Raw genomic sequence first — 12,245 nt, forward strand, 5'->3', positions numbered from 1 at the left:
CACACTGAGGGTTTGGGCTTCAACATATGAAGTTAGTGGGGGCACAGAGTTCAGCTCATATTATAACCCTTTTGCAACTTCTTCATCTAAAAAATAATTCTATTCTCTAAGTTATGAATAGTCTTTGAAGTGACTTCTCTCAGATTTCCCAAAATATTTCTTCTTTTAGCCATGATTAAGCATAGAGAATTTCCATCTCAGCTGGGAGAACGTTGGAGAGAATCAGCTCTGTAGGAGTAAAGGCTGCTTTTATAAAGGAAACCTTCATAACACTCTTCTCCACCGAAGAACACTTAGAAATTACATGAGGCCGAGGGAGGTCAGGGATAAGAGAAGGGAGGGTAGAAACAGGCTTATGTCAGCAAGAACTCAAGCATGCAAACAATGGCCTGCTCTCTCTCTCTGCTTAGCCTGAGCTGAGCTCTGGAGCCAACCACACTCAAACTGAGACTTTGATTACCATATAGGGTCTGTGCTACAAGGAAATAAACCTCAAATTTGTGAGAGAAACAGTCAGGTGAGGGGGAAGAGATTGAAAACAGTAATCTACATTTAAGACTTTCTTGAGCCTAGTGCAATCTCTGGAATAATTTCATATTCCAAGCTGGAGCAGGGGCTAAGGGCTGGTTTTGTGTTCATTCTATGTTGACCTCTGCAGTGGTTGAAAAACAAAACATAACATAACAGAATGACTCTGGCAAGATCAAACGTCATCTCTTGGTACCTGAGAATGGTGCAGAGAAAGAGAATCCTGAGCAGAAGGTGGAAGCAGAGAAAGTCTTAAAATATGTATGACTGATTCAGTTACCTCTTGGGAGGCACAGGGAAAGGAGGAGGAAGTGAGTGACATTTACTGAGAGCCAAGAAGAGTGTAAGGTCTTAGAAGGAAAGGACCCTGCCTGTCTTGTTCCTAATGAGTTCCTAGCTCCTAACATAAGCATTGGCATTCAGAAGACACTAAGTATTTGTTTTAGGAAGGAAAGACATGACCCAGAGCCCATTTTATAGTAGGCACTCAGTAGGTGTTTTTGAGAGAATTAATTAATTAATGAAAGCCTACTGTATGCCAGACATTGCTTCATTCTTTCATTCAATTCACAAGGATTTTATTGAGCAAGGTCTATCATTTGCCAGACATTGCTGGAACTCAAAACAGTGAAGGTATAGTTCCTGCCTCTGAAAAACTTACAGTGTTGGGGAGGTAGGCACATGAACAATGGTGATGCAATATGCAGTGACACAGGCTACACGGGACTGCAGGCCACATCGGAGAAGGGGTTCTCAGTCTCCCAGGGAGTCAGGGCTGTCTTTACAGAGGGGGCAGCCTTTGAACTGAAACTTTAAGACTAGCAGAGGATCTCAGACATTTCAGACAAAGAGAATGGTGTAAGAGACAATGACAAGAAGTTCATCCTTGGAGGAGGAAAAATTCAGAGGGGCAAAGAAAGTGGAAGAGTATATTGAGAAAGGAAAGAAATGAGGCCTAGGCCTGGTCTGGTATTTCATTTGAAGTAGCTTGAACTCACCTTCTAGGAAGTAGGAAGGAGGACCAGCTTCATGGACATGTGACCTGCTCAGTCCCACAGTACTCTATGCTCAGTCCACACGCAGACCAACTTTAGGTCCACTGAGCCAAATCAACTAGGGCAACTTACTGGTTTTTAAGTGGCGGGCGGGGGGGGGGGGGGGGGGGGGGGGGAGAAACATCTATAAGAAAGAGAAACATTGATCAGTTGCCTTTTCATATGTGCCTCAACTGGATTTGAACCTGCAACCTTATAGTGTACGAAACAACACGCCAACCTAGTGATCCACACTGACAGGGGCAAGGAGGGTGGGAAGAAGACATTTTCAAATGAAACTTTTTTTAAAAAAAGGTATCATGCTTATATATAAAAATTCCTCCTACATAGTTTTCCACAGATAATCTACTGAAAAGGAAGATATTTGGCTTCAGAATTAAAAGGAGTCATAAGAAAGGCAGTAAAATAAGTAGGAGACACAGTGCTTAACATTGAGCAACCTATATTTATGAATGATTGGAAGAGTTAATGAATGGAATGAATTAAATCAACAATTTCCAAAATGTGTTGTAGTCCCAGAGATAGTTTTAGTAACTTAGTTGTTTTGAATTTGGGGTGCATTTTCCCACAAAAATAATGGTACAAGTAAAAGTTAAGTGCCAAGAAATCACACTAAGGCTGTTTAGCCCATATGTAGTAATAAAATGTAAAAAAGTAATACTATTGTGTAAAAAATGGCTTAAACAGTTTTGAATACTGGTGTTTGATGGACAGTAACTTAAACTCCTAGATGAGGTGGCCCATGAAAAATGTGATTCCCAGTGGGACTTCTGAAACCTTTCCAGGGTTCTGGGGGTCATAGTCTCCTTTTTATATTTATCTTCAAGTGAAAATGTTTGCATTTCTTTCCCTTGGTGCAATTGTACTGTTCTTCTCAGCATCAGGATCACTATTACTTACCTGGTAAGCAATTAATAACTGATGTTTCCAACTGGATGGAAGGGTAGGAACAAAGCAAGTTGGGAAGTTGGGGGAAATTTCTCTTAAGTAACTGGAAGAGCTGGAAGAGGTGCGCATGTCACAAACAGCACACCTGTAGTATTTGTTACCGGGTGTTTCTGTGTTCAGAATAAAAATAATGTGACATACTATGCTCTTACTGTTTATAAAGGGAGTAAGACCTACACATAGAAAGAGTCCCGGTGGGTGAGACATGTCGGATGACAGTCCGGGTGATGGCTGTGCAGAGGAGAGAGGGATCTTTGGGGCCAGGATGAGGGGGAAGTAAGTCTGAGTTTGACCTTGTGGAAAAGGATTTTTGTCAGGAGAAAGCTGGGAGTGTATAAGGTGAAATTATTTTAATGGTACTTGGCTGAAAATATAGAAAAAGGGAGATACATGATGTGAGCATTGGTCTACACAACAAGAAGAAAGAATATAGAGGGGACTAGGATGCTGGGTGATTTCTCCATGGAGGCCATGCAGTGGCTCAGGAAAGACTGGTGCTGGCTAACCCACTGGAGGTAATGGCCTTGGTTTTCAGGTGATCAGACTTTCAGAGGCATTTGCAAATCGGATTGTGCCTTAATATGCCTTGGTGTTTCTATAGAATATATAATTTGTATAACTGTATCATAATCTTCCTGTTGAGTTTGGTGACATGTGTCTTATTGGACAAATCCTACTGCCTCCTAAAGAAGAAACTCTGAGACCCTTGCTTTGGTTGAAAATAAAGTCAAGTTCCATTGGGCAGTCTTCCCTCTTGGCTGGCTCTCTCCCTTCCTTCTCTTCTAGCTTTCATTCACTGTTTGACCCTGCCCAAATCACTTCTTTCTGGGTCCCTTTTTAAAAACCTGTAATAACAAAAGGGTAATATGCTAATTAGACCAGACGTCATTCCAGACGTCCTTCCTGATGAAGCCAGCTCGGGTGCCAATGGTGGCCAGAGGAGGGAAGCCTGGTCCTGGGTGCCTGAGGAAAGCTCGTGCTGGCAGCAGGGGGAGGAGAGGGAAGCCTACTCTTGCACCAATTTTCGTGCATCAGGGGGCCTCTAGTTTATTTATAAATTACAGCCCCAAACTAGATTATCTAATCGTGCCAATTCTAAAAACTTGATGATGAAACTTTTCAAAATGACAACACATGAGCCACGAAAATGAGACCTGCTCAAATCAAGCTGCTGTGGTTTCCCCAACATGATTACATCCGGTTATTACAAATTATCACCAGTTTTCTGAACACTAGGTGACCTTTCTGTCCTCAGAGTTGTTTCGGGGGCACTGAGATTTAACACTTTTAGGAAAAAATGTGCAAGTGGAAGGTTTTCCTTCCGTTAAAAATAAGAAAAAAAAAAAAAGTGGCGAGTCACAGCAGCAGCAAAATCTGTTCGCTCCCAGCTCCTCCGATTCATTCACAGGCTCTCTGGGCAGCCACAGGCAGATAAGACCTTATCTCTCCCGCCCTCGGGTTCCCCTTCCCGGGCTCTCCCGGCACCGACGGGCAGGGTAAGGGGCCCCAAACCGCAACGCCCCAGGCGCTGAGAGGCAGCGGGACGGCCGCTGGGTCTGTGGCTTCCCGCAATGCGTGGGCGCAGCGGGAGCGGGAGCCACACTTCCGGTGTCCGGCCGGGAATTGGCCACACTTCCGGTGTCCAGCTGGGCGCTCACCACACTTCCGGTGTCCTGGCAGGCGCTCGCCACACTTCCTGTTTTCGGCGCGGGCGGGGCGGGGAGGAGCGGGGAGAGGCATGGAGGGGAGGAGAGGGCTGGGAGGAGGGCCGCCAGGCGGGCGGGAGGCGGGGGGCGGGAGGCGGCGGCGGCCCCTGTGCAGGCGTGGCGCGCGCGGGGCGGGCGCGGGCTCAGAGCGTCCGCCTGGTCTCCGGAGCCGGGAGCAGCCTCGGCGGCCGCGCCTCCTGCCCTCCGTCCTTCCCGCCGGCCCTCCGCCCCGCCGCGCGGCACCATGCCCGCCGTGGACAAGCTGCTGTTGGAGGAGGCTTTGCAGGACAGCCCCCAGGTACCTCCCGCCGCCCGGCGCCCCTCGCCCGAGGGCTGCGGCCGAGGAGGCCCCTCCGGCCGGCTGCCCCGGGGTGGAGGCTGCGAGTGCTCAGGGCCCCCGAGGGGGGCGGGCCCGGCCCTGCGTCCTGATCCCGGGTGTCCTTGGAGGGGGCGTCCCCCTGGCTGAGCTGGAGGACCGGGGCGAGCCCCCATCCCCTCGAGGCCCGAGCCTTTGTGTCCTGACCCCTTCCTCCCCAAAGTCAGCTGAGACCGAGGCCGCCCGGCCCGAACTCACGCTCCACCACCCAACACTAGCTTTGTGCCGCGGGCACGTAACTTAACCTCCTGGTGCCTCAGTTTTGTCATCTGTAAAATAGGGATAATAATGACACCCGACCCTTAGACTTGTTAGAAGTAAATAAGGAGATGCCTGTAAAGTTGTTGTGAAAGACAGTGCCTGATGCATTGTAAGGGAGGAGTCGCCTCTATTATTATTATCTCCACCACTCTTAAACAGAGGTCATGGGACCTGCTGGACTTAGGGCCAGAGCGGGAGGCAGAGCCTGGCTCTCTCCCTGCGGTACCAGGCCTCCCTTTGGCACTGATTTCCCATTTGTGGAGAGAAAATTAACAATAGCAGCCCTATTTGTCTCGCAGGAGAACTTCCTTAGCGCCCTCGAGATGATGCCAGTCTGTCCTCTGAGCTCTGCAGGTGAAAGCGGGTGTGTTCGCCTAGGCCAGTGTTCTGCAAACTCATTAGTCAACAGAGCCAAATAGCAACAGTACAACGATTGAAATTTCTTTTGGAGAGCCACATATTTTAAACTTAAACTTCTTCTGACGCCTCTTCTTCAAAATAGTCTCGCCCAGACCGTGGTATTTTGTGGAAGAGCCACACTCAAGGGGCCAAAGAGCCTCATGTGGCTTGAGAGCAGCAGTTTGCCGACTACGGGCCTAGGAGAAAAGTGTCTAGGCCCTAGCAGTTGAGTGCAAATTGACATTCGCTCTTGATTCAGTGCACCTTCACCCAGGGAACTCTTGTTCTCCATTAACATTTCCCTAGCTTCCTATCTGCTCCCCTGCTTCCTGCATCCCTGGTTATTTAAGTAAATCCATTCCCTGACGTCCCAACTCCTGAAAACTTAGAATGAGATGAACCTCTTTTCCTTGCACAGTTTCTCTTCTCTTTCTGGGTCCTTTCCTTTTTCTTGTTAGTGAATTGCAGTCCCGGGGTGATCCTTTGGGCTTACCTACCGCCACCCTGCATCTCTCCAGTTCAGAATAAGTCATCGAAAGGACTGCGTGTGGGCTTGGTTGCCTTGTGCCCACTTCTTTGTAAGGAATTGTAAGCAAGCTGTGATTTTTGTCTTTTTCATTTGCATCTGCTGCTCTGATGGACTTTTCAAAGGCCTCTTTGAAGTCTCTACACGTCTGGCATGTTAGCGGACCAAAGCCCTGGGTAGAAGTCATTTCGTCCGACCTCACACAATAGGTAGATTGTCTAATGTTTTGAGCAAGGATTTCCATATGCTTTGAAGCCGGAGAAACGAAGGTGCCAGGGTGTATTGCCTTCCTAACTGAGCATGGCGATGGCTGAGCCAGTGTCGAGGGGTTGCACTCATTGTTGCCCTCACTCATATGTTACCTGAATTTTTGTCTTTCGCAAACCACTCCTTTACAGGATTTTCTCCGCTGTGAGTCAGTAGAAAGAGGCCTGGCAAACAAGACAGGAGACCTGGGTCCTAATTCTGGCTCCACCGCTAGCTTATCATGTGATTTGAGCGAGACACTTATCTCCATCCTGGCTCAGCTTTCTCATCTGCAGAACGAGGGACATGGAGCAGGTGATCTTTAAGGGGCTTTGGAAGCTTAAAATTGAATTGCATCTGCATGGTTTATAGCTCTGAGCTTGAATATGGAAGAGGGGATTTAGAGACATTGTCATTCCTGCTTAATGTGCCTCTTCATGTAGGGAATTTGTCATTGCTTTTGAGATTTGGGTGTCACCCCTCTAGGTTTCTTGGTGAGGTTGAATGGATGCTAACTTTCAAGAAAGTTATAATCATCATTGGATAATCATCATTGCATATTTATTTAACACGTGTATGTTAAAGGAAACTCATAGACTTGAAACTGGAAGGAATCTAATCCAGCGCCTTTGTTTTATGTGTAAAGAATAAAACCAATAGCAAACACCTATATCACACGTGCATTTTATGTGCCAACCACTGTTCTAAATAATGTTGTTCTCAGCTTTACTTATATTCATTCTCTTACCCCTCCCAACAATCTTTTGAAGTGAGGTGCCCTATTAAAATTACCAAGGAGCAGAGAAGTTAAATAACTTGCTCACGAGTATACGTAACAAGGGGCATAGTCAGGATTGGAGCCCAAGCAGTTTGCCTGTATTGTTCACATTAGCCCAGCCACCTAACACCTGGCTTTTCTGTCATCAGTGACCTGAAATGCTGTTTCACTGAAAGGAAACGATCCTAAGGAACCATTGTTTGTTTCCTCTAGTTTTATGTGGAGTAGTTATGAGGGTTGCTCCAGTAACCTGGTTGCACAGGCTTCGTTAAAGGAACACAAAAGCTTTTGTATTTGAACGTAGTGACCCAGGAAGAGATGAATAGCAGTTGCCGGCCCTTCACCACATCTATTCGAGTCCTTTTTAGTACCGCACGATGTCTCAGACGGCTGGTTTATGTGCATACACATATTATTTCTGCTTGCTTCTGATACATGACATGGAGAGTTTTAGGCACTGAGATACTTGTCTGCATGGCTGTTTGCTAGTGAGCCTCTGCCTCAGGCCAGGCGCTGCTAGATGCTGGGGAGCAGTGACAAATGAGATCAGTGTGCCTGCCCTCCGCCTGTTCACAGTCTGTTCCCGAGACAGATATGGAAAGCAGCAGTCCGAGCACAGTGTGCACACTGCTGTGATAGGAACACAAGTGCAGCTTTGAGCTGCTGCAGCTCAGACCTCGTCAGGGGCTGCTTCTCTTTTGTGTAGGTAGTCTACTTCTGAGATAAGGTGCAGACAGAAGCACGATTGCTTGCTGGTTGGTTTTAACTTTTTGTTTGTTTGTTTCCTTTGCAGTTGGCATAGCTGAAGCACAGAGAGAGAGAAAAGATTAGTTCTGAGATTATGCATCAAGTAGTCCAGCTGGGACTAGCCTTCTCTAACCAAACCAGGCCTGTCTTTAGACCAGCAAGATGCCTCAGAGCACAGCATGGTGGTTATGTCTTCATGGTGGAGGGTTTCCCCCCGTTTCCCACCCTTCACTTTGTTTACAGACATTTTTCCTTTCAGTAGACTCGGTTCTACTGAGAGAGTTCTCTCCCTCTGCCAAATGCTAGGTGTAAGAACTTTATTTTCACCTTACAAAATACTTGCATATATAATTTAACTATATATATTTTCTAATCAGAGCTATTAAAGTTATGCCATTATATAATTATATGGCTATTCTTTAGTTAAAAAAAAAATGTCTAGGATTATTTTATTAGGTAACACCCAGTTCCTGTAAGATAGAGGGATGGTGTGGAGCTGAGCTGTGTCCGTAGAGTGTTAGGTTTTGTGTTTCTGGCCAGGCATAGTACTCATGAGAGTAGAGGGTAGTAGAAAAAGAATGGGATTGAGATCCTGATTCTGCCACTGTTGCCCTTAAGCAAGTTACTCAGCCTCTCTTAACTTATGTTTTGACATCTCTAAAGTCAGAATGAAAATAGGTACTTAATGGAATTCTTCTGAAGGATAAAGAGCATATGTAAAGTGTTTTCATGTTTGCATGTCATAGTAATAGCTCCATAAATGATTGCTGTTATTGTCTTTATAAGTGACGTGCACCAGCGTCTTTCTGATATTTTTGTAGAATTTTTGAACAGCTGGTGTGCCTTTGCCTGGTTGTTGGTCTCATTCCTTCCTTATGCCTCAGAACGTTGCTGTTGTTCCACATATGTGTTTAAGCAGAAGTGGAGCTGGTAAATGATATTGTTAGTGGTGGTGGCAGACCTCAGTTCTTGAGTTCTGCAAAGAAAGAATTCAGGGTCAAGAACTCTAGCGCAAGAAGTTGACTAACCTTTTAGAAAGAAAGTCACAGAGGCAGAAGCAGTGAGCCAGCTGTGCTGTGTGGACGTGGGAAACAAGTCACAGATGCAAAAGCAGGGCCCTTAGAGCTCAGGAAAGACACGTGCTGAGGAAAGGAGGCGGGCAGGGGAGGCATGGGCACTGGTCCTTTGCCTTATGGGTTTTTATGTATTTTCCAAAAGGGAGAATTTTAGGAGAAGTCTCAGGGGAGGATCTTAATAAAATATTCATCAACTTTCCAGGTGAGTTTTGTTCAGGGTCATGGTCTCTGACTGGTTGGCACTAGGGTAGGGCCATTGTATCTGGTCCTAATGTCAGCCATGGTGTTGCTTTGTCTTGTTTTGCTTCTTTTCTGGGCCCGGAGCTGAAACATAACTGAGGCCTAGATGTTACCTCTAGTTTGGCCAAAACTCTGTCTCTATGGTCAACAGACGTGAGGCTTTGCTCCTAAGGTTATTTAATGTTGATGAGAACTTCATTGTCCTGAGAGCTTAATGCTTAAGGGAGTGGTCCAGCAAAGGAAAAAGAGGCAGGTGAGTCAGGGTGCTGCATGGGGCCAGTTTAAATCAGCCATCTGTCTGTTTTCCCCATTCTGCTTGCCAAGGAATTCCTTAACTTTTTACTATGTTGCCTAATATCCAAACAGTGTCTGAGATAGATAGATAGGTAGATTGATTTTTTTTTTTTTTTCAGGGGAGATCATAGCCTAGTTAAATTACAAAGGGAAGATTGGAATTTTCCTGTCAGTTTTAATGGCTGTCATGGTAAATATGTGCAAAGAAAGAAAAACACCAACGCTTGTGATATGGTTCCTGGCAGTTATCACAGGTGAGAGCATGACAGTAGCTGACCAAAGAGAAGCCAGCTGGACGGCCTTTATCCTGCCTTCAGGCAGGACTGTGAGATGTGGACCCAAGGGCATGCCCACGGATAAAACTTACCCTGCCGGGGGTCGGAGGCAGCCTCCCACAGTGGAGGAAGCATGGCCATTGCGGCCAGCCACACGGGGCTTCACATCCCAGCCCTGCTGCTTCCCAGCCCTGCGAGGCTGAGCAAGTTTTCTGACCTTGATGAACTTCAGTTTCATTAACTGTAAAGTGGGTTTGGTTCTCAACTACTTCGTTTAAGTTCTTGGAAGTATTAAATAAATATTTAGTGCTCAGCACAGTGTCTGACACATAGGTACAGAGTAAATGACAGTTTTAGTTTTCTATCTTTTTTCTTTCCCTATTTTTATTTTCTTTTATTTTTAAGAAAAACGATTTTAAATATAATAATGTTACATGCAATAAACATTAATATTTCAAGAAAAACAATTTTTAAGTGTACAGTCTTATGCAGTCTCCACTTTCGCTCCTCAGGGGTCAGGGTTCTCTCCCTCGAGCTTTCTGTTGATCATTCAGAAAGTTTTCTATATTTCAGTTGTGATACCAGTTTGTTCCTGGTAGCATGTCCGTGCAGCATCCACTTACTCTAGCTGCCATATTTTTTAAAATATATTTTATTGATTTTTTAGGTTCTGAGAATGTTTTGTAGCAATCATTTTTCCCCCTAAATCAATATATTTTCAGAGAGGAAGAGAGAGGGATAGAGAGCTAGAAACATCGGTGAGAGAGAAACATCAACCAGCTACCTCCTGCACACCCCCTAATGGGGATGTGCCCACAACCAATGTACATGCCCTTGACTAGAATAGAACCTGGGACCCTTCAGTCCGCAGACCTACGCTCTATCCACTGAGCCAAACCGGTTTCGGCTGCTGCCATTTTTAATCTCATGTTCCTTTCCCTCCGTTGCAGTCTCCTCCTTGGCTCTGGCTCTGTTCTCTTCTCTTTGTGAGGGATATTTACAGAAGTCCTCTCTTTTCATCTGACGTCTCATTTTCCATTCTATTTTATTCCTAAAAGTATTGAAAACAATAAATAAAACTCAACTAAATGGTTGTCACTTGTAGTAAAAAAATTAAATATCCCCAATCCAGTTGTATCCCTCTCTTTCCTTCCCATTCTCCTGGACACATTAGTTATAGCAAAGAAAGATATCAGAATCATAACATTGGTGGGCTCCTACAGCACTGGCACTGAAAAAGGTCCTCTACTATTAGATGACATTTATGGAGAGCTGCCTAGATAACAGTGTTGCTATAGTGTTAAAATGGAAACATGCGTGTAAAGCCTTTAGTGTCCAGAGACTAAGCAATGAAAATTCATTATCTTCAGTATCACAAGTATCATTTGCTATCACTATGTGTCAGGCACTGGTAGATATTTTATCTACACTCATTATCTCATTAACTCTGCACATTTGGATCAGCACTGCTAGGGTTCCAGGGAGATCCCAGATCCTCTGAGAGGCACCAGCAGACTAAGCTCCTGGAGAATGTAGAGTTGGTTCTCATCACCTTTGAGTCTCAGTTCCCAGCACAATGTTTCACCAGATCCTGGATGAAGGCAGAGCTGCATGTGTAAATGAATTCTAAGAGAGTGTTAGACCATCCAGTGTAGGTTCTGAGAATGTCTTGTAGCAATTGTTTTTCCCCCCTAAATAAAAAAGGATACTTCAAAGAAATGGAGTGAAGAATCCTAAACCAATGTTTTTTGTGTCTAAAAAAAAAAAAAGCAGGCAAGGATTTATTGAAAAACTGGCCAGGACTGCCGCAGGAGCACCACACGCAGGTGGGCCCCACACAACCACACTCATCCAGGTGTAGGCAATCCCTTTTAAAGCTTCAAACCACAGGAATTTCCCTTTGTTCTAAATTCTAAAGGCTGGCAACATTGGAATGTGGCCCTATCTTGCCCATAATACAAAAGCAGAACTCAGAGGTTAATCTTTAAAGGTTATCTATAGTTTCTACCCCTGAAGCTACTGAGTCAGTGGGAGTCAATCTCCTGTAACTACCCTATTGTTTAAGCAAGTAATTGAAGGTCGAAGTCAGATAGCAAGGTTAAAACTCAAACAGCAGTTTTTACCAAAGTATGATTGCTACCATATTTCATTCCCCATGGGTTTTTATGTGCATGAGTCAAATCATTGACTCATCCTACTTCCTTGCTCTCCAGTTCTCTAGCACATTTAGCCTTACTTAGCCCCAGACTTTTCTCACTGGTCAGCAAAAATGTTCTTATAGTTATCAAGACCCCTAGTACCACAGTTCCCATCAGTACTGTCCTCACTGAAGTCCAATTCCCCTCCTGCAGGCATCAAGTCTCCTGGCTTGCATGGAGCCCAGGCTAGGGATCTCACGGTGAGGCCGCTGGTTGCCAGGATCCAGGGCATTTTCAGTGCAGGAGCTGGGAGTGGTGTAGCCAGGTCTGGGTGACGTCTACTTCAACAGCCGTGGGTGTGCTCAGGGTAACAGTGTAGCATCCCTTTTAGGTTGGGGTGAATCCTTGGGCAGTGAACTTCTTTACCCACACAGAGTCTCCGGGCTGGAAGGGGTGTACAGGGTCTGCCGTGGGCACTAGCAGTGCATCTGGAACAAGCTTATGGGTGGCTCTCTGGGTAAACTGCAGAGCCTGTAAGGACTTGAGCAAGGGAATGGTTATGAATTCTAGCTTTCAGTTTCTCCCTGACCCTGGGAAGGATGGAGGGAGGTCTACCACACATGATCTCAAAAAGGGGGGAAACCCGTCCCAG

General features: G+C 45.6%; 1 protein-coding gene across 17 annotated transcripts in view; it reads left to right on the forward strand.

Moving 5' to 3' along the window:
• Window positions 1–4,299: 4,299 nt before the first annotated feature.
• APPL2 (adaptor protein, phosphotyrosine interacting with PH domain and leucine zipper 2) overlaps window positions 4,300–12,245 on the forward strand; it is a 40,862-nt gene continuing 32,916 nt past the window's right edge. For 6 of the 17 annotated variants that reach the window (XR_006742757.1, XM_045587566.1, XM_045587567.1 and 3 more), the window contains exon 1: window positions 4,301–4,535. Coding sequence is in view for 14 of the 17 variants with exons in the window: in XM_045587566.1 (XP_045443522.1) it covers window positions 4,482–4,535 (54 nt within the window). In the remaining 3 variants the exon portion in view is untranslated. Of the gene's footprint in view, window positions 4,536–12,245 lie in introns of all 17 variants that reach the window. The other 11 variants (XM_036458539.2, XM_036458543.2, XM_036458542.2 and 8 more) reach the window with 6 other exon arrangements.

This window comes from Pipistrellus kuhlii, unplaced genomic scaffold, assembly GCF_014108245.1.
Source record: "Pipistrellus kuhlii isolate mPipKuh1 unplaced genomic scaffold, mPipKuh1.p scaffold_m20_p_3, whole genome shotgun sequence".
NCBI lineage: Eukaryota > Metazoa > Chordata > Mammalia > Chiroptera > Vespertilionidae > Pipistrellus > Pipistrellus kuhlii.